The sequence below is a fragment of the Malania oleifera genome, chromosome 8 (genome assembly GCF_029873635.1).
Source record: "Malania oleifera isolate guangnan ecotype guangnan chromosome 8, ASM2987363v1, whole genome shotgun sequence".
In the NCBI taxonomy this organism is placed as follows: domain Eukaryota; kingdom Viridiplantae; phylum Streptophyta; class Magnoliopsida; order Santalales; family Ximeniaceae; genus Malania; species Malania oleifera.
This window is the reverse complement of record NC_080424.1, coordinates 117501-144302: the sequence shown is the minus strand read 5'-3', so window position 1 is coordinate 144302 and position 26802 is coordinate 117501. Positions and strand designations below refer to the sequence as shown.

Genomic DNA, 26802 nt, shown 5'->3' with positions numbered 1-26802 from the left:
GGAATCAAGGGAAATCTTGAACCAAGTCTAGGGGTATGAATCGGAACTGGAGGAGTGGTTGTTTTTATTATGGGAAAGAAGGGTCATTTGAGGAACAATTTGTACATTCTGGTGGGTAGCATAGTGACAGGTGGAGCTGCAGCTAGTACCTCTTCAAATTCAAATACAGATGATACTACTCTATGGCATATGAGGCTGGGTCACATGAGTGAGCTGGTTTGCAGGAGTTGCACAAGTGGAACTTACTAGGAGATAATTCTTGTTGTAAGCTTAAGTTTTGTAAATTCTGTTTGTTTGGTAAACAGTGCAGGATGAATTTCAGAATGGGAAAGCATACAAGTAAGGAGGTGCTGGAGTACATTCATTCAGATGTATGGGGTCCAATACAAGTACAGTCTCACAATGGTGCTATTTATTTTGTCTCATTTATTGATAACTTTTCTAGGAAAGTCTGAGTGTATTTTTTGAAGCATAGGAGTGAGGTATTCATTAAGTTCAGGGAATGGAAAACTTAGGTAAAGAAACAAACAAGGAAATAGGTGAAGTTTCTGAGATCTGACAATGGATTGGAGTACAAAAATAGTCAGTCAATTGAATTCTGTAAGGAAGAGGGGATCACTAGGCACTATACAGTTCCACATGGGCCACAACAGAATGGGGTGGCTGAAAGAATGAACAGAACATTACTAGAGAGGGCAAGATGTATGAGGATTTAGGCTAATCTACCTAAGTCATTCTGGGCAGAAACAGTGAGCATAGCATGCTACCTGGTAAACAGGTCTCCTTCTGCAACTATTGACACAAAGATTCCTGAGGAGGTATGGATAAGTAAGCCAGTAGATTACTCTGTGTTGAGAATATTTGGTTGTCCATCGTATGTGCATGTGCAAGAACAGGAAAGATCAAAGTTGGACTCTAAGTCCAAACCGAGCGTATTTCTTGGTTTCTAAGAAGGAGTGAAGGGATACTGGTTGTGGAACCCTATGGCACGAAAGGTGGTCATTAGCAAGGATGTGGTCTTCGATGAGGAAGCCATGTTGAAGGAGAATGCTGATAAGAAGGATGAGTATGATTCAGCGGGAATATCTATTTAGGTGGAGCTGGAAAGTATTCAGAATTTAGGTATGGGTAATACTCAAACTACTGTTGTTGATTCTATTGCATAGGATACAGTGAGACAAGCTACAGTTCCTTAGGAAATTTCTCAAACAAGTGATAGACATGAGCCTACAGGGCTAACCACCGGCAGAGAAAGGAAGAATGTTAAGCCTCCAGTCAGGTATGGGTTAGAGGACTTAGTTGCATTTGCTTTGATTACTAGCAGTGGAGATCCTTCTGATTTTTAGGAAGCAATTCAGAGTTCTAAACGAGATAGTTGGCTTGGAGCCATGGTTGAGAAGATGGAGTCTCTTCATAAGAATAACACTTGGGTGTTGGTTCAGAAGCCCAAGGACAAGAAGCTGATTGGTTCTAAGTGGGTTTTCAGAAAGAAAGAACCTACTTCAGAATCAGAAGGGACAAAATATAAGGCCAGGTTAGTAGCAAAAGGATACAAACAGGAAGAAGGTATAGATTATAAATAAATCTTTTCTCCTGTTGTTAAGCATACTTCTATTAGATCTTTGTTAGCATTGGTTGTCATGCATGATTTAGATCTGGAACAGATAGATGTAAAGACAGTTTTCCTTCATGGTGAGTTGGAGGAAGATATCTTTATGGAACAACCGGAGGGGTTTGTGGAACAAGGTAAAGAACACCTGGTATGTAAGTTGAATATGTCTCTTTATGGTTTAAAGCAATCCCTTAGGCAATGGTATAAGAGGTTTGATTCTTATATGTTGAGAATAGGGTATGTTGGAAGCAATTATGACAGTTGCGTTTACTTCAGATTGCTTAACAGTGGTGTATATGTGATCCTTATGCTATATGTGGATGACATGTTGATTGGCTCTAACAATACTGATGAGTTGAATGTGTTGAAAGTCAGGTTACAGGATGAGTTTGAGATAAAGGATCTTGGTGCAGCTAAAAAGATCCTTGGCATGGAAATCAGGAGGGACAGATAAAAAAAAAAGTTGTGCTTGTCACAGGATAAGTATATTGAGAAGGTGTTGGAAATGTTTAATATGGATAAGGCTACACCGGTAAGTACACATCTAGCTGCTCATTTTCAGTTGTCTACTAAACTATGTCCTTCTACTAATGAGGATAAGTTGGATATGGCTAGTGTGCCTTATGCCAGTGTAGTAAGGAGTCTGATGTATGCTATGGTATGTAATAAACCAGACTTATCATATACAGTTAGTTTGGTAAGCAAATATATGGCTAATCCAAGTAGAATGCATTGGAATGCGGTGAAATGGATTTTCAGATATTTGCGTGACACTTTTGATTATGGTATCTTGTTTGAAAGTACTAATGATTGTAATGTTCAGGGCTATGTGGACTCTGATTATGCAGGTGATTTGGATAAGAGGAGGTCTACTTTTGGGTTCATATTTACCATGGCTAGTGGTTCCATTAGTTGGAAGGTTATGTTGCAACCTACTGCAGCTTTGTCTACTGCAGAAGCTGAATACATAGCTTTGGCAGAGGCAGGTAAGGAGGTTTTGTGATTAACTGGATTGATTCAGGAACTTGGTGTTATGCAGGATAGGTTACACATATTATGTGATAGTCAGAGTGCGATCCACTTGGCAAGGAATCAGGTCTACCACTCTCGCATGAAACATTTTGACGTGCGGTACCATGCAACTAGAGGTTGGGTCGAAAGTGGTAAGTTCCAGTTATTGAAGATCCACACAGATGAAAATGTTGCAGATATGCTCACAAAGTTTGTTACATTAGCTAAGTTCAAGTGTTGTCTGGACTTAGTTAATATAGTCTCTTGTTGATTGTTGACAGAGCATCCCAGAGCGTGGGGATGGAATGTTGTGCTTGGCTGTGATTAAAAGCCAAGGTGAAGATTGTTAAAAAATATGTTATTTATTTATTTATTGTGGCTTTTATCATAGCTATTGGATCGTCTCTAAATCCAACGGTTGTGTGGTGTCATATATATGTTTGTAAGTCATGGAAAAAAGAGTGTATTGTTTGTTATTTTGTGCAAGGAGAGCTAGAGGGGGCTTTCTCTCTAGAAAGATTTTTTCTTCACTGGTTTGACAAGTGAAGGGGTGTACAGGGGAATTGGGATCGAGGAGAGTCTGATTAAATCTTGTATTTCCATCGTTTCATATTAGATTTTTCTCCAGGTGCACGCTCCGTGGACATAGGCAATCTTGCCGAACCACGTAAAATCTCTCGTTTACATTTTTTCTGTGAATGTCATTTGTGCTATTTATTTTGTTGATCGGAAGATTGAAATTGCTGCACGTCAACAATGAGAATAAAATAAACAGACAACATAAAATTTTCATTTCACCAATTTACTCTCATGGGTGTATATTAATTTTTGTCTATAGTAATCATCAGCATGGCTAGCCTTAGATCAATGGTAAAGGTTGCTTCTTTGTGATGGGTTAGTTACAGGTCTAAGTCCAAAAAAACAGTCTCTCTACAAAAGTACAAATAAAGTTGTGTATAACATGACAACCCTTCCCCTACCCTCACAAAGTGGGGAGCCTCAGGACCCAAGGACACCCTTTACAGTGGCAATCATTAGCGTGCTTGATGTAAGGCAAAAGTAAACATTGCAATGCCAAATGCAAAAGTGAAAAAATTATAATACTAATAATAATAATAATAACAAGAAGGTAGAATATTCCATAAGGGACATGGATTACAATCCCAGAGGTGTTATACTTCAAAAATAATATGACTTTCAAAATTATCTAAACTAATATAGAAAAAAAATAAACCACCAATTAGAAAAATAGGAGAAAGGGTTTACATCATATGATAAAAATAAAATAAAAAAGATAAGTACTTATTATAAGATAACTCGTAATGTCTAGCCTAGCCCACCCCAATACTCTGAAAGGTTAAAAAACAAAGAAATTGAACAAATTTTATTCACACCAACAGCCGATTTGTGTTAAACTGATGAATCCTGAGTAGTACTTAATGAAATATGAAATGAAATGTTGGTATATTTCTGATTTGAATTCCCATATGAGTTTTAACTATAACCATGCATTTTTTCTATTTGCATACTTTGATTTTCAAAAAAGGTTTATGCTTTTCACAGTGTGTAGTTAATTTTCTTCTTGGGCATTACTTAATGAAATATGAAATGAAATGTTGGTATATTTCTGATTTGAATTCCCATATGAGTTTTAACTATAACCATGCATTTTTTCTATTTGCATACTTCTGATTTTCAAAAAAGGTTTATGCTTTTCTCAGTGTGTAGTTAATTTTCTTCTTGGGCAATCTGGACAATCAAGACATCACAAAATTACAAAATTACACTATTGCATCCTCTTTTTTTCATTCACTGAAGACGTCCATTTGTAAAGGTTTATTGATGTCCTCGTTTTACCAAAGCCATGTTTCCCACATCCACATGCATATTTTGAGTATTCTATTAACATTAAATTTCACTAATTCTAATGTGGTCCAATCAATTAAACAAATGGATGTAGTAATTTCCTACATTCACGAAGTAGCCCATCACTACATGAAAATAGTCCCCAAGAGCGCTGACCCAATTACTCAGTAATTCATGGTTTAACCTACCACTATATGAAAATGTGAGAAATTAAATGGTGGTTTAAAAAGGAAAATTGAAATATTAGAGAGGGTGAAAGAGCCTTCTTTATAGTGAACTTCAATGGTTGTACATCTTTTTTGGAGTAGGCTGAAAGAGATGTGGTTAAATCACTTGGAAGGGCTCCCATGTGAATATATGCACATAGTTTGACACCAGTGATTTAACAAATATATAATCAAGCATCTAAGACATCTATGGTAGTATTGCCTATTTGAATTAGGCATGAATTTAATAATGAAAAAGACAGATTTGATTCATAAAATTCAAAGGAAGAGAAGGCCAAGGTGAGACAACCTTTTTTAAATTCAATGGTTGTGTATCTTTTTTTGAGTAAGATGAGAAAGGGAGAAGAAAATTTATGAAATTCAAAGGGAGAGAAAACCAAGGCAGGAGAGCCTTTTTTTATAGTGAAATTCATTGGTCATATATCTTTTTTGGAATAGGCAGAAAGAGATGTGGTTTTAATACTTGGAAGGGTTCTCACGTGAATATTTTTTTGGAGTAGGCAAAAAGAGATGTGATTTTAATCACTTGGAAGGGCTCCCACATGAATATATGCACATAGTTTGACATTAGTGTTTTAACAAACATATAATCAAACATCTATAAGGCACATATAGTAGTATTGTCTGTTTGCCTAACGAATGATAAATAATATGAAATTATGACTAATAGTGGATTATGAATTAGACATGCATTAATAATGAAAAAGGCAGATGAAATTTATAAAATACAAAAGAAGAGAAGATCAAGAATGATGCATCCAAGAATACAAAAATCACTGATGAACCTGCCTTACAGTGTTTCAAAACCAATGATTCCTCTCAAATTCTTGATGAACTATCAATTATGTATATATGGTGCTTGGGTGTTGGGTTTTGTGGAGCCTAATTGTGTCCGATTTGGATGATGACCCGATTTTTTCCAAAGCAGAGAGCATATAACATTCTTTTTCCTCTCCTTTTTTTTTTTGCCACTAACAAAAAGTTCTTCCTCTTCTTTTTTAACTTCTTCTCCTTCTTCTTCTTATTCTTCTTATGGTCCCACAAAACCACAGAAACTGAGAAATTTACACAGTTCACTAAATTAAGATCAGCAATTTCTTCTTCCTTCTTCTCTTCATTCTTTTTGCTTTTCTTTTTAATTTTAATTATTAAATAAATAAGCTAGCAACAATCTGCCCTTTGCAGAGCATTTTGCAGTTCAAGCTATTTAGATTTTTTTTTCTTTTTTTAGGTTCAAAAAACTGCGAGATGCTAATTAGCAAGCTACCCACATTCGTCTACCAAGTTCTAAGGATTATTTTATTGAGAGCTGTCATAAATTTCCAAATATACAAAATTTTTATTTATTAAACATTGCAAGTAGAATCTTATGATCCACAATCCAATCCTACAATCTGATTCTATGGAGCCTCCCAATGATCCTATGTAGGATTCCAATTCTAACAGCCTTGAACACAACTAGTTGATCAAAAAGTTGCTACCAATGAAAGATGTTTAATTGAAATAATAAATAAATTGAAGGTTTATATAACTGTTAGCCTGTTATAGTTATAAAACTAGTCCACCAAATAAAATCATAAGTACTGTTTGGTTAGAATTTCAACACTGCTTTTTTCGGCTTTTGGATGCAACCAAAAAAAAGGTGCCATCAACCCACACCACCATGGCCACTCCCTCACCTGTATTGCCACCACCATTTTCATTGCCATTTATACCTCAATTGATGGTCTTTCTGTTTTTAACAAAACATTCATTCGTGCAAAATAGTTATACAAATATCCTTCTGGCATTCGCCTGGCTATTAAAGAAAGAAAGAAATCTATAGATTGCTTTTTTGCCTGTCAAATGTCCTTGGAAAATCCGACCAAATGATAATTCAGTTTTCCTGAACCACAATTGTTACTTGTCAAATAGGACAAAAAGGAGGGTTTCAAAAAAAATAATAAACACTTCAAGAGAAAAAAAGAAAAGAAAAGGAAATGCTAAAATAGGAGTCTTCTGCCATTGGAGCCAGCAACAAACAAGGCATTTATTTCTTCTATTGTTTGATCAGGGGATCTCCTGGTTGCTGAAACGGGAATATGAATGAGCCAGCAGTAATCACTTTCAAGAGATTAGAATGGTCATGTTGGTTTCATTCTAAAATCCTATCCATTGAACGCCCAGCTTGTTATTGGGAGTATCTTTATGCCTTTTTGACATGCTGGAGGGAGGGGGCATGATTTATGCAGCTGAGGCAAATGGATGGGAAACGCATTGTTGGAAATAATTGTGGCTTTCAGTCAAATGTACTGGGTGAAATTTTGAGAAAAAAGAAGAAGAAGAGATCAGTGAATCAGTGGATGTTTTCACTGAACAATCAATTACTGATTAAAGCATTGGATTCCACTTAAGAAACATGGAATTGAGCACCTATGTTTTGATCAAATCAATGAGTTTTGGGGTACAATTAACTGTCAAAGGGTTGGATTCATGTGAAGGACCTCCCACCATACAGTAGTAAAAGGTAAATCAACTAAACTGGCTGTTGTTTTCATCACTTGTAAAAGCCTCCATATAATAAGTATTGTATAATATTGTACCATTTGTACACATAATGCAAGTCATAGAAACACAGCATGTGAAATATTATTAGTATAGAGCTAAGCTAATGTAGGCATGAGAAAAAATTGGATAAGGGTAAAGACAAGAAATAACCGACTAGCATGATGTGTAGATCTCATGGCAAGGGTAGGCAAGCTGACAAGAAGTGTGATTGTAATGAAAAAGGGCGAAAGATCTCTCCCAGACTGCCAATGGGGAGAATATGAGGTCCATTTCTTAACTCCTAACTGGACTTAGTGAATATTAAAATTGAAATGTACACAACAACCAGATTACATATGAAGAAAGAAAAACAAGAAAGAATAACACAGCTGAAATGGGAACTTGTGAAACAACAATTAAAGCAACCACCACAGGGTTATCCAGAGCGCCAGGGCAAAGCAAATTGCCATCACAGATGCGCACACACTAGAATCAGCATGTTCATTCAATCTATGCAAATGTAGTGTCCAACATAAAATCAAGCAGACAATGAAGCTCCCTTAGAACTTAAAGAAATTGAACAGCAGTAATCATATGAAAATCTTAAGTGCAAGTAAATTAGCTAACACTGATCACGTAAAGTTCCCAATGAAACACTCAGTTTAAAACAACCTTATAAACTTAAATACAGAAACAATTTAACAAAATGTATTTTCAAAAGCCAATTTTCACATGAAACTGTCAATGAGCAAAAAAACCCTCCTTCAAGCATTCAGTTTTTAATTTTTTTCAAAGATCACCTTTTAGTTATATACACATGCATTTTAATGCAGCTGACTACCTTCTGTGAGGTACTCATGCAACAGAGGAAGAAAGGGGATAAATAAAGGCTCAAAGAATGCCTATAAAAACGAATTTTTAGGCTCTGTTTAGAAACCTTATTAAGCCTTCAAAACTACGTACATTAATGGTTCCCCTATCAAGGAGATCATTATTACAGAAACAGATTTTGACATTCAAATACTAAGGATTCAGCCATAATATGTGCTTGGAAATTGCCAAAATGCAAAAAAAAAAAAATAATAATAATAATAATAATACTGAAAAAAACAAAAAAAACAAACATAAAATCAAAGCAAAACCGAAAAAAAAAAAAAAAAATTCAACCTACTTCAATCAATCAACACAAAATAAGGCAGAGTATAGATTTAATTGAAGCCAAAGCTCAACCTACCTTTCTTGGTGTTTTCCAGCAGCAGATTATGGATCTAATCGAAGCCAAAGCACTAATCAGATTAAAAAATAGTAAAAAAGGACACAAATCCAGCTTGCTTCAGGATGAACATATGCTCAATGTGAGATTAAGATGCCCAAGATCTTGAATCAAAACAAACTGACAAATCGATAGAAGCTCCAATAACACATTCTGGCAAGAGAAGCTCAAACTTCTTGTTTTTGAAATCACCTGCGAAACAAATACTCAAAAATCAAAACCCTAGAGATTTGGATGAAGATTGCAAGAGATGAGAGGAAGGGAGAAACTCACCACAGCACCATTTGCCTTCTGATGAAATGAGCATAGCAGGTAGAATTTTGAGGGTGGGTTAGGATAATTGAGCAGAATATTGAATTTTCATAAGAGGATGAGGGTACTTTAGTCTTTTCCGTCCCTTTGATGGATTGTCCCACTTTTGGAAAATTATAATACCACATATAAATATGCCCAAATCATATAAACGGGTAATTTTAGATGGTTGGAATATTATATTAATGTTGTGAACCAAACATGGATATTTTCTTATTTTACCAGAATAGCACATTACTTATACTCGCATTCCATGAACCAAATGCCCCCCTAAGAATATAAAATTTACAACGACAAGAACATTTCTCTTTTATCTCCAGAAATGATAGAAACAACAGAAAGTAGAGATTGATTGGGAACCCCATAAAAAATAATAAAAATAAAGATTGATTAATTAAGGATCAAGTGTGATTTTCAGTCTCTCCGGGTAGGCTCTGTTTGCATGTTCTGAAAAATCTGCTCACTTCATTTACAGCCCAATGGAAGCACAGCCCAGAAACAAGTCCTAGCCAATCTTGTGAATTTAAATGGCAGCTTTGGCAGCAAATCCCCCAAGCTTTTTGAAAGCCACGACTAGAAATCATAATCACTTCCTTCCTCTATTAGAATATGACTTCACTTAATGGATCATTAATCATAGCGACTGCTAGTCACCTTTTTTGGGGACCATAAAAACCATTTTTGATACTGCACACTGCATGACATCTTTCATTTCACTGGCTTCACACCAACTTTTCTCACACGGAACCGATATTGGAGCTGAGAATCATCATCATCATCATCATCATCTTCTTCTTCTTCTTCTTCACTAGAATCATCAACTCTGTCCCAGCGTGAATAATCCAGATGTGAGTGTCCTTTTGGTTTTGGTATTGCCTGCCATCCTTTGGATCGTTGTTCGGTAAATTCCTTGATTTCCTCTGTTTGAGGGGTAGCAGCATCAGCACTGGTTGTTGTCCTCTGAAGCTCAGATTTCTGCTCCCTTCCCATAACTGCTTGTACGGCTTCTTCCCCTTCTTTTTCATCATCACCACCATATAATTGTTCACCTGCCTCTTTTCCACATAGTTGTGCTCCCTCACCTCTTATACACTCTGCTCCATCTTTGTCCTCTTCTTCTTCTTCTTCTTCTTCTTCTTCGACTAAGCACTCTGGTATTGGGGCTAGTGACTTTCCTTAAACGAAAAATAAAAAATAGAAATATCTTAGTGAAAGTTGAGAGAATAGGTACTAAAACATAAAGATTTCATTTTCAGGAATTTGAATCCTAGTAATTTTTACTCATATTTTTACATCATGAAAAAACTACATAATTATTATTCCTTTTGAAAAATGCTGTTTTGCCAACACAGATTCCAATAAAAGGTTGTGCCATTCAACTTATCAATATCCCAAAGCAATAATGGGTTCTATTTTATTCCTAAATGAACAGCCAAATCATGAGCCATTTGTCAGGCTATTGTTCTCTTATTCCCTCAAAGTTGTGGAGTAAGGCATTGATTCCAATAAGATAAATTATTTTGATTTTATGACGGGCAGGCTCTGCTGGAAAACATTGGCACACATTTTAACAAGGTGCTCAACATAACTGAGCTATACCCTTGTGCTTGTGATATGTATCTAATCAGGTAGATAATTTCTTGGCCGAAGACATCGTTAGACTAAACTTCAAGACACCCAATTCAATTACGTAAAACCTGCAGATTTGATAGCTAAGCATAATGATAATGGGATTGGCTAGAAGCTACCATTTCAGATGTCTCACACAAGATTTCCCACAAAATATCAAGAAGTCACTCAAAATCAGACAGCCAGATCATTAGATTATCATATTCATTCAAATAAAAAAGTGTATAGCACTACAGAAGAATCATCCTAAATGTGTAGTACATCATCCTAAATTAAGAATAGCAGGTGACTAACAAAGGAGGGTAAACCAAGTTTTTGAACAGGGCAACCTACATTAAATCACCCACCTAAGATACCACATTGGTGGAAGCCCTGTACACTGGGCTACCCATTTTAGGTGATGAGCATTTCCACTCCAGTCAAATCCACCCAACACCAGCCACAGAGCCACATATATCACTTCCAAATGCAGTCTTAACACTGATTTTGGATGCTAGATAGCCCCAACAATTAGCAACATTACAAGAAAAATATATGCATATAATTAGAAAGAATATAGAGTGAATACCAATTGTGTCTTCAAACGAGCTTGAAGGTTTTGATAGACTTCTGAAGATGGATTCAACTCCAAGAGCCTGCTGACATCAAAGAGTGCCGACTGGTATTCTTTGAGGGTAACTAGTGTTTGAGCTCGCAGCATTAATGCTCCAGTGTGCTTGTGGTCAAGCTCAAGCACTGAGCTACACTCTTCTGCTGCCTAAGATGATAAGGTAAAAATGTCAGTTAAGATTCACTGAATTCCTTTATCAAGAAAAAACTTGAACACCAAGAATGCAATAAACTCTCATGATACACATCCCTACAAAAAAGCAATAAACTACTACATGCTAACATACTTGAATGTAATAAAGTCCCATAGTCAACAAAGAAACACATCAGGGTAACATATGTTAAGAGTGCATATGCTTACAATTACTGCTATGGCAAAACTACATGCCTAATATATCATTATCTTCAACATTTTTTTTAATAAAAGAAGAATTTTACAAAATAAAAAGAGCAATAAATATGTGCGCACCCAGGGTGGAGAGAGAGAGAGAGAAAATAAAATAACATCCTGAAATAGTTCTTTAAAAAAAAAAAACTAACAAGAAAATAAGAAAAAGTAAATACAATCATCAGTTCATAAAAGTTTCCCTGTGGCACTCAGTGAAGCAGACTCCCTCTAAGGCTCAAAAAGTGTAAGCCCACAAGGAAGCAAGAAAAACAATCTTCTTGCAAAGTAAAGACGAAGGCAAATGTGAAACCTGAAGACCTAGGTATTCCCCTCCAACCAAATATAACGAATCACTGCCCACAGCCTCTTTGCATCCTAATCCCTCCAAACACCTCTAAAGGAAATAAGCAAAAGAACAATTAAAAGATCAAGGCAAATGTGCAACTTTTCAAGCAAACCAAAAAGCCTATTTCAGATGTTTTAAAAAACAATGCAAGAAAAATGACGATGCTATTCACCAATACGAAGAAACAACAAAAAAATATCATGAGACGCAATTTGTTGGATATTCTAACCACAGCAGAGTGTAGGTGTTAATTCTGTTAAAGAAAACAACTTTGGATAAAACTCAAGAATCAGATTTCGTAGTAAATTAAGAGAAATTGAAGAAACCAAATCATTCGCAAAAGACCATGCAATCAAATTGATGACTAAACCTTAGATTTCCAATCTTTTGCAAGAAAGAACATATCACATGTAATTAATCCATCTAATCATGATCCTTGAAATTCAAGAAGAAAAAAAAAGCTAATTGAGTTTTTAAGGATTATAAGATGGTCACATGATGTCTTGATCAAATCAAACTATCAAACATATGTGGGCATCGATGAAACATTTTTTTTTTATATTCATTAATCAACTACGACATTACACATTCAACGAAATAAAATTATATGGCTATAATCTATAGAGTTCCAGAGACTTGATAGAAATATGAACCATAAGTTCTCACTACAATTTGAATGAGAGTTTTGATTAAATCAATTAAGGCTTGATGAAATTGTTGGCCCAAAAGGTTCACAGCCCAATAGATTAAGTGATGGAGTGCCGCCAAGGGATAACAAAAGGCAATTATTCTACTCAAAAATTTAGAAATTAGGTATTTTTCTTTGTTTAGGAAATGGTACTCTAGAAAACTTAGTTAATTTAGCTTTATCTTGGATATTTTAGTTACTTTGAGGTTATGTTTTTATATTTAAGTACTTGGGATTGTTTTATATATATTTTTTATTACTTTAGAGTTATTTTTGAAATTTTTAATTATTTTATCATTTGAGTTTCTCGGCTGCCCATAAATATACGCTTATGATGCAGAGGATTATTGAATTTTGATCATTAATTGATTTCAGTCTCATGTTTACTCCCACGAAAATCACTCTCTCCTCCTGCGTGGTCAATTTTCTCTCTCTGTCTCGCAGTTTCTTTCTTCTCCCTTCCTTCTCTGTCTCACAATCTCTTCTTCCTCTGCTTCTCCTGTCTTTTATGTCCTACATTTATTGGTTTCGAAGCCCACTCTGTTCCAGCCACAAAGTCCTGTTGCCACCATCATTACGGTCCCAGTCTTTCAGCCACATCCCAGACACCAAAGCACTAATCCTTTTCCCTTGAGCAAATCACCTAAATCTGCAGAAAGACTGTTGCTACTCAAAGAACATGAGGCAAGCAGGAAATGGCAGGAAAATTTTTTTTCTACCACTTATGAACCTCAGACAAGTTCCCAGAGGAAAAAACAGGGAAGACTACTGCGCTACAGCTGCTTCGAAGTTGCACATTATAAGAAGTTTCATCGCTAGAAAGAACTCATAGGACTCTTTCTTCATCAGAACCTTCACTAGAACTCCTTGCTGTAAGAACCACCATTGATATGTCAACAACCAATCATCAAAGCCCTTCACCTAGCCTGAAATCCTTTTGACTATTACAAATTCTCATTATCACAGGCATTCAATCATTCCCAAAGCCTATTTTCCCCATCACAATCCTTACCCATCATCACAATCCCAATCATGTTGTAAGTTCCAATAGCCCAACCAAGTTATTGCAGAAGACAGATTGGCTGCCACCTCGAAAGATTTTGGACTGCAACAAGTAATACTGAAGATAACCTGTATCTGATTGTGAGAAATTGAGGCTTTCCCACAAGATTTTGAGGAATACTGAAGAGGCCTTGATTATGATCAAAATAAGGATCTGCTGTAAGATTTTCAGAGCACCGAAAGAAATCAATCCTGTTAGCATCAGTTACAGGCTTGCAGATCCTGACATGATCAGTCTCAGATTACTGCTATCTTTTAGAGTCTTTCTACAAGACAGACTGTTTGCTGCAAGAAATTGGGCAGATTTCTGAGAAATTAGAGAAAACGCTAACTACAGTTGAAAGTATGCTTGTAGGTACATGGTAAGGTTACATGGACCTCAGTATGTGATTTTACGCCCTTTTTTTGGGTAGTGAAAGAAGATGAATTCATTAAACAGGGAGACTATACAAGGGGAGAACAAGAATACTCTTCAAGAAAAGAAAGGAAAAAAATAATAAACAAAAAATCAAAATGCAAAAATGAAACTAACAAAGCCAATCAATCTCGCTGGATATCAGAAAATTGCACTCCTTTAAAACAACCAGCAGAAGCATAAACTAATGAATTTTCTCCCATAACAAAGATAAGTTCACTTTTTACGGATAATATATGCAAGAATTTTGTTCGAGCTATAAACCTCACAGAACTTTGAAAACCACACAAGTCCACAAAGCATATGCATCCTTCCTTTTACCAAAACCAGAATATGTCATGACTAGCAAATGCTCTACCAACTCCAGACAAACCCGATTTTCTCCCAAAAGACCAAAATGCTTATTCCATGTGTTCCAAGCAAACGGCAATGGAGGAAGAACCACTGTTTCAGAACTATCAAGACAGAGAACAGATAACAAGAGAAGTGCCTTTGAATGTCACCTATTCTGCAACTGATTGTTGGTGTTAACTCTATTAAGAATACAACAACAAACCAAACCTCATGTCCCACTAGGTGGGATTGGCTACATGAATCATTTTCCACTAATTTACACAATCGCAGGGAATTTCTTCCAACAATTTAGCGCTATTAAATCATTACTATCTCATTCGAAGTTATTTTAGGTCTACCGCTACCCTTTTTATTACCACAACTAGTAAATAGCTCGCTCTTCCTCACTATATTGCAAGTGTCCAAGCCATCTAATTGACACAAGTGCTTAATTTAAGTACTTTTCATAATAGGTACACATTCTTTAAGGCATTCCAAATGCGTGCTAAGTTGTCCCTCCCTTATCTTACCTTAAAAATATAATAAATAGATATAAATAAATAAAAAATAATTAAATTACTTAGACCATGGTTTAAGTCCTTTATTATTATTTTTTTTCCAAAAAAGAAAAAAATCACTTGTACTCATAACTCAAGTTGGGTAACTCTAAAATCACCCAATACAGGTGCTATGCCTAACCTACCACAACTATGTTCATTCCTTGAATTATCTTTCAATGTCATACCATTCACCCACTTTAGCATTCAAAATTTGGCAACTTTTACTTTCTGGATATGTTAGTTTCTTAGTTGTCTAACATTTTGATTTTATAGCATAGTAGATATTATAGTCATTCTATAAAATATTCCTTTTAACTCTATATATAGCATCTTCTTCAATCTGTCCTTAGCTGGCATAATAGATCCAAAATATCAAAAACTAGTAGTGTTAAAAAATTTTCTTGACCATTGAGTTCAATATTTTCTCCAATATACCTCCAACCACTGAAATTACAACAAGAAGAAGAAACCAAGCCTTAAGTAGTGGGGTCGCTACATGAATCCTTTTCTGCCAATTCACATGATTGAGCATCTTTAAGAGCTATTAGATCCCTCCCCACTATCTCATTCCATCTGATTCCCCTTACTGGTGCACTATTTAGTCTATGTTTCAAATGCCCAAACCATCTAAGCAGCCCCTCAATTATCTTCAACAGGTGCTGGACCTAACTTATTATGAATATTTTCATTCTTTAATTTATCCTTTAATGTTCTACCGCTCATCCACCTTGACATTAGCATTTCTGCAACTTTTACTTTTGGATGTGTTGTATCATAGTTACCGACATTTTGATCCATTAAGCATGGCTACTCTATAGCTGTACTATAGAACTTTCCTTATAATTTTAAGGGTATTGTACGATTATACAACACTACCAAAGCACTCATCCATTTAAGGCAACCTGCTTTAACTCTATGTACTACATCCTTTTCAATTTCTCCTTCCGTTTGTATAATAGATCCAAGTATCAAAACCTACTAGTGCTAATAATTTCTTGACCATCAATTTTGATCTTTTCTCCAATATTCCTCCTACCATTGCCAAAATTACATTTCATATGTTGTCTTATTTCAACTTATCTTCAAAACCCTAGACTCTAAAGCTTCTCACCATAATTTTAACTTAGATTCTACTCTATTACTTTCGTCAATCAAAACAATATCATTTACAAACATGCACCATGGTATCTCGTTTTAAATCTATCTAGTGAATTCATCAATCACTAAACGGGACAGGGCTAAAAGCGGATCCTTGATGTGCACCTATTGTGGTTGGAAAATTCATTGGCTCTCCACATGCAGTCCTAAAGTTGGCTAACTGCTTTATCATGCATAGCCTTAATGACATTAGCATACCTATTACATACTCCCTTCCTTTCTAAACCCACCATAGAACCTCCCTAGGCACCCTATCATAGGCTCTATATCAATAAAGACCATGTGCAAGTCATCTTCTTTTTCCTAAACTTTTCCATTAAACTTCTTAAAAGATAAATAGCTACTGCAATCAACCTTTCAGGACTAAACCCAAATTGATTCTTTGATACCCTTGTTTCTAACCTTATTCTGTGTTCAATTACTCTTTCCATAGTTCCATTGTATGACTCACAAGTTTTGTTTTGTGATAGTTACTACAATTTTGAATATCTTCTTTGCCTTCGTGTAGAGGCATTAATGTGTTATTCCTCCATTAAAGTTGCTTTTGTCTTATGTGGGACATCTTTTAGGGCCTTGTACTCAAATTTATAGAAGCTAAACCACACTTTCCTATATTAATCTTAAGCCCTGAATCTAACTCAATGACCCGCAAAATAGTAGAATATTGCAAAATAGCTACTATCATCAAACAAGAGAACAATCATAATATATGTGAGACAATAAAATTCCATCCTTACTGACGGCAATGCCCTAAACAAGACTTTTAGGTGAGAATCCTCAATCAATGCAGCTTTGGGATCCAGTGATCACTAAGGTTTCTAAATGTATAGATAAGTGGATGGGTGGGCTCTTTTTTGAGGGGTCACATTACTTCAATTTAGATGTGCCATCATTCCATTCCTTCGCGTCTTCTTTCCCTATTTAGGACCCCAGCATGGGTGGCTTATAAGCTTGAGAGGATTATGCAACATTTTCTATCTTCTTTCCTTATTTAAGAGCCCAACATGGGTGGCTCATAAGCATGAGAGGATTATGTGACATTTTCTTCGATCAGGCGTGGGTGAGAAAAGGGATCATCTTGCAAGCTGGGAGTTAGTTGCTACTTGCTAGGTCTAGGGAGGTGGGTGGCTTGGGTCTCTATAATTTGAAGTCCAAAAACATTTCTTTGGTGGGGGAATGCTACAGTAGTTCTCTTTATAAACTGTTTCACAGTAGCATAGGGTTATTAGAAGTAAATTTGATACAGGGAAGAATGGGTGGTGTGCTAATATTTTGCATCTAAGCCCATGGAAATTCATCTCATGGGTAAATTCAAACAACTTCACCTCTCTGCAAGTGGTGTCAAAATTCACGATTCAGATCAAAGGGAAGACCTTCAATTTGAGATGAACAAGGTGAGAGGTATTCAATTTCTGTTCAAGCTAAAAAATAATCCTGCTAGGAATAGAAGAATTAAACTTCCAAAAAGGCAGTTATCTGGTTTGCCAATAGTCTTTCAGATTTTGTTTAGTTGGTTTAGGGTTCTTGCAAGGTCCAAATGGGGAATATGCTGTTTTGGATGTCAATTAAGTGGACTAGGGTGGGGAAATTTTTGGAGTTCGAGTTGGGTTGGAAGGTAAGATGTTCTCCGTGTTTATCCCTGGGCGAGGAAAATGTTTGGTTGGGGCAACTTCACGAGCAAGTTCTGCATATCAGCCAGAGAGTTTGGGTTTCAATAGCATGGTGCAGGTGTGGGTAGGCCTTGAGAGCCCAGATTGTGGAGTGGTGATGAAAGAAAAGGAAGGTGGAGGAGAGGGTTGTGAAAGCAAGTTCAAAGAAGGAAAGCAGGATGCTGCAAATGGGATAGATGATATGTGCATTCAATGTGGGGCTGAGCTCAAGTCGAGGATTGCAGAGAAGCTGATGATAGAAGATTTCCAGCAAAATGCTCATGTTCCTGTTGCCCAGGCAGTCGGCCATGCTGATACTGCAATGGCAGCTAGCGTTTTGGATGATGGTGCAGCTACAGTTGAGGCAGCTAGCGTTGCAGTAGGGGAAGAGGAAGATAAAAAATCTGGGCTGGGCCAATTGGTTATTGTATTGGACCTGGGCAAGTTAATGGCAAATGGAGGGGCCTAATTTGATATAAGATGGTCTTACTAATCAAACAGGCCCATAATTTGCAGGGCACTGTTTTGGATGGCCCAGTCTAAGGGAAAGGACGATTGGGGCAGGCCCAAGATTTTCAAGGCCCTATTTTGGATAGCCTAAGGGAAAGGAGGATTGAGCCAATCAAAATGGGCAAGCCCAAGATGCCCAACTTTCAAGCCCTAATACGCAGGTGGAGAATATAGGGAAGAAGGATTGTCACCCATCTGCAAATGAAGGTCAAAATCTCTCTCCAGTTCCACAAGATTCAAGTGGGACAGATCATATCGTGGAGCAATTACAGGAAACCAGCAGCTCAATTTCGGAAAAGTTTCTTGACGACATTAAGGAAATAACTGAGCATGTTAAAGTGGTTGAAGATTCTGGTTTTGCAGAAGGAGCAGAAGGATGTAGCAGCAAATGTTTATAAAGGTGATGGTGCTTTGGGTAGGTTATCTAATGCCTTGGACATTAGGCAAAGGAATCTAAGGGTCTCAAGGTTTATATTCATTGGAAGATTGCACAGATAATTGCGGAAATGAAAAAATTGTTCGATGATAAAATTCTAGTGAGGTTGTGCCAAAGATTTTAAAGAGGAATTTAGAACGAGAGTTAGGTATTGTGGAAGACATAAATGCTAAGAAAAAGACAGGAATTCCTTGTGATAGGGTTAGCAAAGGAAAGTAGGTAATGAAATGGGGGGATTTATCAGATAATAAAAGTGATGGACTCGGTGAGTTTGATTGTGGTGGGGGTTTACTGTTGGATGAAATTTGGGAACAATGTGGATATGTTTATGACTCCAGTGACGTTTTAGGGGATTTATCATATGTACATCCATCCCCTATGGAAGGATTGGAGGGGATCTCTGTATTTGAAAATGATGATTTGGTTAATGAGCTGCAGTGCAAGGATGGTATTTTACCAACACCAATGGAGGAGATTTCAAGGAAGGATCTAGAAGTTCAAGATCTTATGGTTAAATTGGATTTAAAGTTTTGTGATCCTGGGTTATGAAGGAAAAGGATTGAAGAGAGGGTTTCCTTGTTTAATTTTAAATTTTTTTATTTTATTTTATTTTATTTTTTTCCCTTTTTTTTTCATTTTTATGGGCTGGACTTCTTGTCCTCTTTCATTGTAATTTCTCTTTCTCTATCTAATACACCTTCTTCTATTATCTTTTTTTTTTTTATAATAAAATAAATTATACTAGATAAAGAGAGAGAAGTTACAAGCTAAGGGGACAGGAACCTAAAAAAATACAAACAGCAAAAACAAAAAAGGAATAAAAAAGCAAAAAAATAAAACAAAAATAAACAATGAACAATAAGAACAATTAAAGGAAACCCCTTTTCAATCTATTTCCATCGTAATTCACTGAGCACTTTAAGTTTGCTAGCTCCCTCTGACCCTTGTTCTCTTTGTACTTACCCCCAACAAAGCGCACTTCTGTTCCTCCAGCATTGCTGCATCACACAATTTTAAATCCAATTTATCCATTATCTCTTGTCCTTTTAAATCCTTCCTAGAAATCACCTCAACTGCTGTAGGTAAAACCCACAATTGCACTGCATGTTATTATCCAACCCATTATTTCCAAAAATATAAACCTCACTCCCCCCCCCCCCCCCCAATCCTTCCAACGTGGCTGTCTGAACATATGATAGATCCTTGAGATCATCATAGGAATCAAAAACATATCCATGTTGTTCCCAAATCTCATCTAACAGCAAACCCCCTTCACAACCAATCTCTTTCTTTTTCCCTTGTATCAAGTATTAAAGTGGAAGACAGGTATGGGTTCGGGTTTTGAAAGGATATTTGGCTTCAGATGTTTCCTTTCTATTGCTTTTCCTTCCATTTTTCAGCTCTCTTTGTGTTCTGATGCTCCTATTTCTTCTTTTCTCGTATTGAATGGCTCTGAGGTTCCTAGGGATTTTCAATTTGTCACAATCTTATTGATAGGAGGTCAGGGAACTTTCTTCCCTTCTAAGATAGCTTGAATCTTTTCATTGTTCTCATAGTGCAGGTGTTAGGACATTGTGTTTGGATAATTCAATTAGTGTCAGGACATTGTGTTTGGATAATTCAATTATTCATTTTAGTCTCATCTGAACAAGTCTTTTCATTCCTTTCCTCTTGCTAATAGATGGTGGAGAACTAAAGTTCCTTCCAAAGTAAAATATTCTGTGCAGATTGCCATTCTTAACAAAAGTAGCAGCAATGATTCAAAGACCATACATGACTATATCCAGATATGTGGGCTTTGTGTCACAACTCACAATATAAGGAGGATCATGCTCATTTATTTTTGCCCTGTTCCGTGTCATTTATGGAACAAATTTTTTGGTAGATTTGGAGAATGTAGGGTGAGGCCTTATTCTTTGGAGGCTTTACTAATGGTTGATTTTAGAGGTTTTGAAAGATGAAAAAGCCTAAAGAATTTGTGGTACTATTCAATTTTTGCCGTTATTTGGGCACTCACTAAAAGGTGTTCTAGCAATACAACCTTTTTTTCCCACATTCAATGCAATTGGTTGGCTCTTTTGACATGTCTTGAGTTTCTTCTAGTTTTCTTCTTTTCATTTTCATTTTTTTAAGAAATCCTCATCCTCTCTGTAAATCCTTCTTTCTTAATACATTTCTTTCTCTATCCAAAAAAAAAATATTGATATGAATGATAGGTTCAAACTCCTAAAATTTTATGGCAAATTGAACTAAGATATTAGCTACAACATTTTGTTCGACCTTTTCCTAGTTGTGTAATAACTAATGTTTATCTAATTTATAAATTTCATTTATATCAATTGAATGTTTTTAATATAATTTTTATATTATAGCTATTGTACCCTATACACCACAAATCTTCAACTAACATATTTTATCTATAGTATTTTAACTATAAATCCTGCATTATAATTTTTTTTTTCATAAAACAAAAAATTGCATTAAAATAGAGATGAATGTACATCAGAAAATCCTGCATTATTATGTCTATTAAAGGTTTCTAGATGTTGGAAATATCAACTTACGAATTGTCCCACATCAGAAAAAAAGAAGGAAAGAGTGTCTTATATACATGGATGAGCTCAAGATTTGACTTAAAATTTTGGGTCAAATTTGTATTCACCCGTGTGTATTAAGCCCATACAAAGACTCCCTCAGTGCTAACAAGCGGTCTCTAAGCCGTTGGTTTGTAACTTTGGGCAAGTGACTATAAGAGCTAATTGTCCTCTCGTGCTAATAATAGGAGAACCAAGTGCATGATTAAAGCCAATAAGGATCATTTGGTCAAATAAATGAATATGAACAAGGTCAAGGCTTACCAAATAAGATTGATTTAAAACCATATGGACTGCAACTCAACAAAGGTGAGGGGGTAAGATCCACTTGAGCAACTACTAGAGAAAGGGGCTTGCACCCGAGTGATTTTCACTCAAGGGGTGAAGAAAGAGTGGCTCATATACATGGATGGGCTCAAAACCTAATGACTTAAGCTTTAGGGTCATATGGTGCTCATCCATGTATATTAAGCCCACACAAGGACTTCCTCAATGCTAACATTTAACTTCCATTAAAAACTTCCTTGCTACTCTTAAAATCGAAAAAGTGATGTCAAGAACAAAATTTCCAAGTGGATTTCCTAAGTTTTACCCTTCTCACTGTAACTATTGATGCAACAATGCACACAGCAGCTAAACTTCTCTTCTTCATTGCTGCAATTTTAATCACTACTTCATCCACTGCCTAATAAAAGCCCTAAACTGCTAGAAAATGTTTTCTTGCATCTGACCACCATCAAGCACTAACCATAACGTCTTAAGGCCTAATTTTCTAGCTGCCAACTGGTTTTAAGACCATACCAATTAGTGAATCGGCCAGAATATTGGTCCATAAATGAACTGGTTCAACCAGTGACATCTAACCACATTGATAATTAATTTAGAATTATGCTATATATTTATGAAAAAGAGAATAAACAAACCTTCTAGATTATTTATAGTAGAAAAACAAACATACAACATATATATTAAAGTATATTTTGAACAAAATATTTGTTAATGTAGGAAGCACTTTTGGCAAAAATTATATGCAAACCAATTAAATTCTTCTCATTTTTTTACTAGTTGTCTGTTGTCACCAATTTAACTACGTTTTGACCAGTTTTTTATCAAGTAAGATTTTGAGGGGTCAACAAAATTAAAAGCTGGTGCTTATGGAGACCACTAACCACCCTTTAGCGGGGTATAGTATCAGTATATGTGATGAAGTTTGATAAGCATTTTTGTGGTGGTGGTATTGAAAAAGAAAAGGCAAATTCTCTTGCTTTAATAATGGATTAACTCTCAAAATTATGAGAGCTCTTCATACCATGAATCTCTATGACATTGGAGGTAATTCCCAAAAGGCCTTTGAAGTGGAAAAAGTCACGCACATGTCACAACCAAAGAGGCTCAAATCCCAAGATGGGGAGTGCACTCCTAGAAGAATGAATAATGCAATTGCAAATAAACAAAACAAACCAACAACCAGTGTTAAGCAAAGTGTTTTACTCATGGTTTTAAATCGCGGTTGCGGGTAGCGTAACGTAACGGTAACGGGTTTAACGGGAATTGGGAGTAGCGGATGTTACATAACGGGAAGCGGGTATAACAGCTGTGAATTTTTTTGAAGCATGCACAACCTTGTGCATATTAGCGTATTTGCATGTTTTAAGCTTTTAGCCCTTCTTAGAAAGAGTTTTAGTGTATTTTGGATCATTTAGTTCGAGTAACTAAGTTCTTTGGTAAGGGCAACAAATTTACATTTGTTTACATTTGTTTTAAACCACCATTGATAGAAAAATTATGTGTGTGCGTGCATTTATACTTGTCATTGTTCTCATCTGTGATAAATTCTTATGTGGGCTAAATTAATTAATAGAACAAAATACATTATACACTCCATCAATCTATTAGACACATAAGACATACAAATAATACAAATATAAAATAGCTAGAAAAGAAAGATGGTTGAAGTTGAAAAATATAGAAAATAAATATCACATTACTAATATTATCAAAATAAAATATTTTCCTAACTAGTATTTTCAAATTGTTAATTAATGCATCTATTGTGAGTATTTAAAGAAATAGTAAATGTTGTATCATTGTCATCCTTATTATAATCTTTTCCCCCTCTCGCCACATGGTATATTGAGAATGATTTATGAAAGAGAGGGAAAAAGTTAAAAGAAAAAGTAAAAAATAAAATAATTCTTTTGGTGTAACAGTCCTGTAGCAATTACGTAGCGGCCTTTACTTAATGGTCGCGGTCCGTAACTGCCGCTACGACCGTGATTTTTCTCCTCACTGATTTCGCGGCATGTAACGGTATCGGCAACCCAAAAAACTGTTATGTAACAGTCGCGCATTTATTTAAAACCAGGGTTTTACTCTTGATGAAGCAAGGAATAAGACTAAAGACATTGAGCCACAGGCATAGTAGTCAAAGGCAAGGCACAAAGGGTAGTTGGAGCCGAGGCGCATGGCGTAGGTGCGCACCTCATGGAGGTGAGGTGCACATTTATTTAAATTGTGTGTATAGTGCTTGATTTGATAGGTAATTGATTTATGAACATAATAGCAATAATACTAGAATTTCAAATACCAAAATATTCAATACCAAAACATAAATGCATAGAAATCATGACTACCAAGCACCAATTTCCAAGCAAAACAAGCATAGTTCAACACAAGCACCCAAAAGTTCAAGATTCAAACTACAAAAAAAATGAAATTGCCGAAGTTAAGGCCCAAAAGCATCAACAAGTTCGATGTCAAAAGAAAAAAGTACAATAAAAGATTCCAAAGTCTAAAATCAAATAGTCCTCTTTAGTCAACATCAACTAACTTAGGGATCATTTGAACCACTTATGGAGAAGTGCTTTTCAAAAAAGAAGTGTTAAATTGGAATTGTTTGGACCACTCATACAAAAGTGCTCTTTTGAAAAGTGTTGAATTTAAAAAGTGCTGAAAATAAGTGTTAAGCTGAAAAAGTGAAGAAAGTCATAAGTAGTGTTAGGTTGCGTTTTAAAAATAAGTACAAATTATAAGTGCATGTGAAGTAAGTAGTGTTTGGATATTCACTTTATTACAAGTCCTATTTGAATTTATATTTGTGATTGTATTAAGAAATAATATGTTATAATGCATAATAAAATAATAAATGATCTTTTTTCCAAAATAGTATTTTAAATTTAAATTATTAGTATTGTTAAAGTTTGATATACATTGTTGGCCCACAATCTAACAGCTTAAGCTTTTAGGTAAAGTGGTAATTTAACATGGTATCAGAGCTGGTTACCAAGAGGTCCTAGGTTCTAGTCTTGTAGCCCATGTTTATTATGTGGTGTTTAAAAATAATTATTATATTCCCTATAATGGGTGTTATCTATCATGTGTGTATTTCTCCACATGCTGTCAAGCTACACGTGCGGGGGAGTGTTAAAGCTTGATATACATTGTTGGCCCACAACCTGACAGCTTAAGCGTTTAGGTAAAGTGGTCATCTAACAAATATTTTTCTAATTAAAAATTTAAATAATATTTATTTCAATTAACATTTTTAATTAATATTTTAATTAACATTTAAATATTTTGTCTAATTAATAAATTAGTTTTAGAAATTAACTAAAATATTTAATTAAGAGTAATCAAAATTTTACGTATTTTTCTCTTTAACAAATAAAGGGGGAGAGGGGAAACTGGTGAGCAGCACCAGATCTACGGAGCAAAACTAGATCTAGTAGTGGTGCTATGAGGGAGAGAGGCAAAAGAGGGGGGAAGGGGTGATGGTGCGATGGCATAAAGAAGCAAAACCAGATCTGGCCATTGAGGGTTGAAGGAATTTTTAGAAGAAGAATAACCATTCTTATTGAATTTCAAGAGACACAATTACAAGATAAATAGTAGAGGAAGGCCACAAAATCAGCAAATCAAATCACCACAAAATCAGCAAATCAAATCAGCAGATCTCTAGGCTAGAAAACAGTAAACTGAAACTACTAGAAACTGAAATAGTAATTTTAGATTTTTAAAAATAGAATTTCCTAATTTATTCCCTAGAAATCCGACCCCCCCCCCCCCCTTTCAAGTTGGAGCGTAGATATCTATCAAGCCCAACTTGCTTACAAAGAAATCAAAACTAGGTCTGAAAAGTTCTTTGGTGAAGATATCGGCTATTTGTTTAGTAGGAACAAAAGGCATGCAAATAGCTCCACTATCAATCTTCTCTTTTATGAAGTGTCTGTCAATCAATACATGCTTCGTGCAGTCTTGTTGTACTGGATTTTGAGCAATACTTATGACAGCTATGTTGTCACAATACAACTTCATTGGCATGTTCACTGGCATCCGTAGCTCTTCAAGAATTCTCTGCAGCCATAGCATCTCACAAACTCCATTAGCCATAGCCCTATATTCTGCCTCGGCACTACTCCTTGCAACCACATTCTGTTTCTCGCTTTGCCATGTATAACCATATTACCCCAAATATAAGTACAGTATCTTGACGTGGATCTCCTATCAATAATTGAGCCTACTTCAATTTGTATCTATGCATGCCTCTATGTTCCGCTGTGTGGTCTTCTATAAGAGTAAACCCTTTCCTAGTGTACTTTTCAAGTATCTAAGAATCTGATAAACTGCTTCAAGATGTTTCTTGTAGGGTGAATGCATAAACTGGCTTACTAAACTCACAGCAAAAGCAATATCGAGTAGTGTATGTGATAAGTAAATTAACTTTCCAACCAACTTTTGATACCGAGTTGTATTTGTTGGCCTTACAAGGCTTAAAATCTTGTTTTGATGCTAACAAACAAGTGGAACTTAACATTTTTGGTTGAGTGATGTTATTTCAGGGCTCACATATGTGAAAGCAAGGTCAAAGTGCCCACAAGGATCAAATGAAGTTTATATTCCAAAGGAACATGATCATATAAAGCTTAAAGAATACTTAAAGGCATGGATGATATATTAAAGCTTGACGACTATGAGAGGGTGAACTTGATATTAAAGCTTGAAGAAAGAGCCAAGACAAAGCATGAAGACTTAAGTGTTTAAGAATGTAAAAAATCTAAGAAGTCTTTATGTAAGTACTTCATTCGATTTCAATATGGATACAAGAAGCTCTTAGGTTAATTTCTTGGACCTAGATACTTTTTAAAATACTTGGAAAATATTTTTATAAGGTCAAAAATTATTTCAAAAGGTTGAAATTATTTTTTGAATGAAAAGCACCAAAAATATGATTTTCCAAATGCTGTTATTTTTTCTACATCCGCATTTATGAGCATTTTTCTCTATCAAAAACTTCCTATTTTAAAAAGTGTTCAACATGAAAATTGTAGGATTTTCTCTTACCTTTCTTTGGACACCAAGAACACCTAATTTGGAGTAGTATAGAAAAAGTTATGACCAAAATATTGAACGGGGGTCGAAGCTGTCAGGTTTTTATTTTTTTATTTTTTCTAAGGAGGCAATGTACCCTCAGAAGATTGAACTTCAAGTTCAGACATCTGAACCCAGCACTTCAGAAGACTGAACTTCACTTCAGTCTTCTGACCGTATTTCTAGACTTAATTATTCAATGTTTTAAGCAACTTCAGAAGACTAGACCTG

General features: G+C 35.6%; 1 protein-coding gene across 3 annotated transcripts in view; it reads right to left on the bottom strand.

Moving 5' to 3' along the window:
- Nucleotides 1-8975: 8975 nt before the first annotated feature.
- Nucleotides 8976-26802, bottom strand: part of LOC131162031 (uncharacterized) — an 82274-nt gene continuing 64447 nt past the window's right edge. For all 3 annotated transcript variants that reach the window (XM_058118131.1, XM_058118130.1, XM_058118129.1), the window contains 2 exons: nucleotides 11025-11213; nucleotides 8976-9997 (listed from right to left, as the gene is read on the bottom strand). In XM_058118131.1, coding sequence (XP_057974114.1) covers nucleotides 9536-9997; nucleotides 11025-11213 — 651 coding nt within the window. In that variant the 3' untranslated portion in view covers nucleotides 8976-9535. The remainder of the gene's footprint in view (nucleotides 9998-11024; nucleotides 11214-26802) is intronic.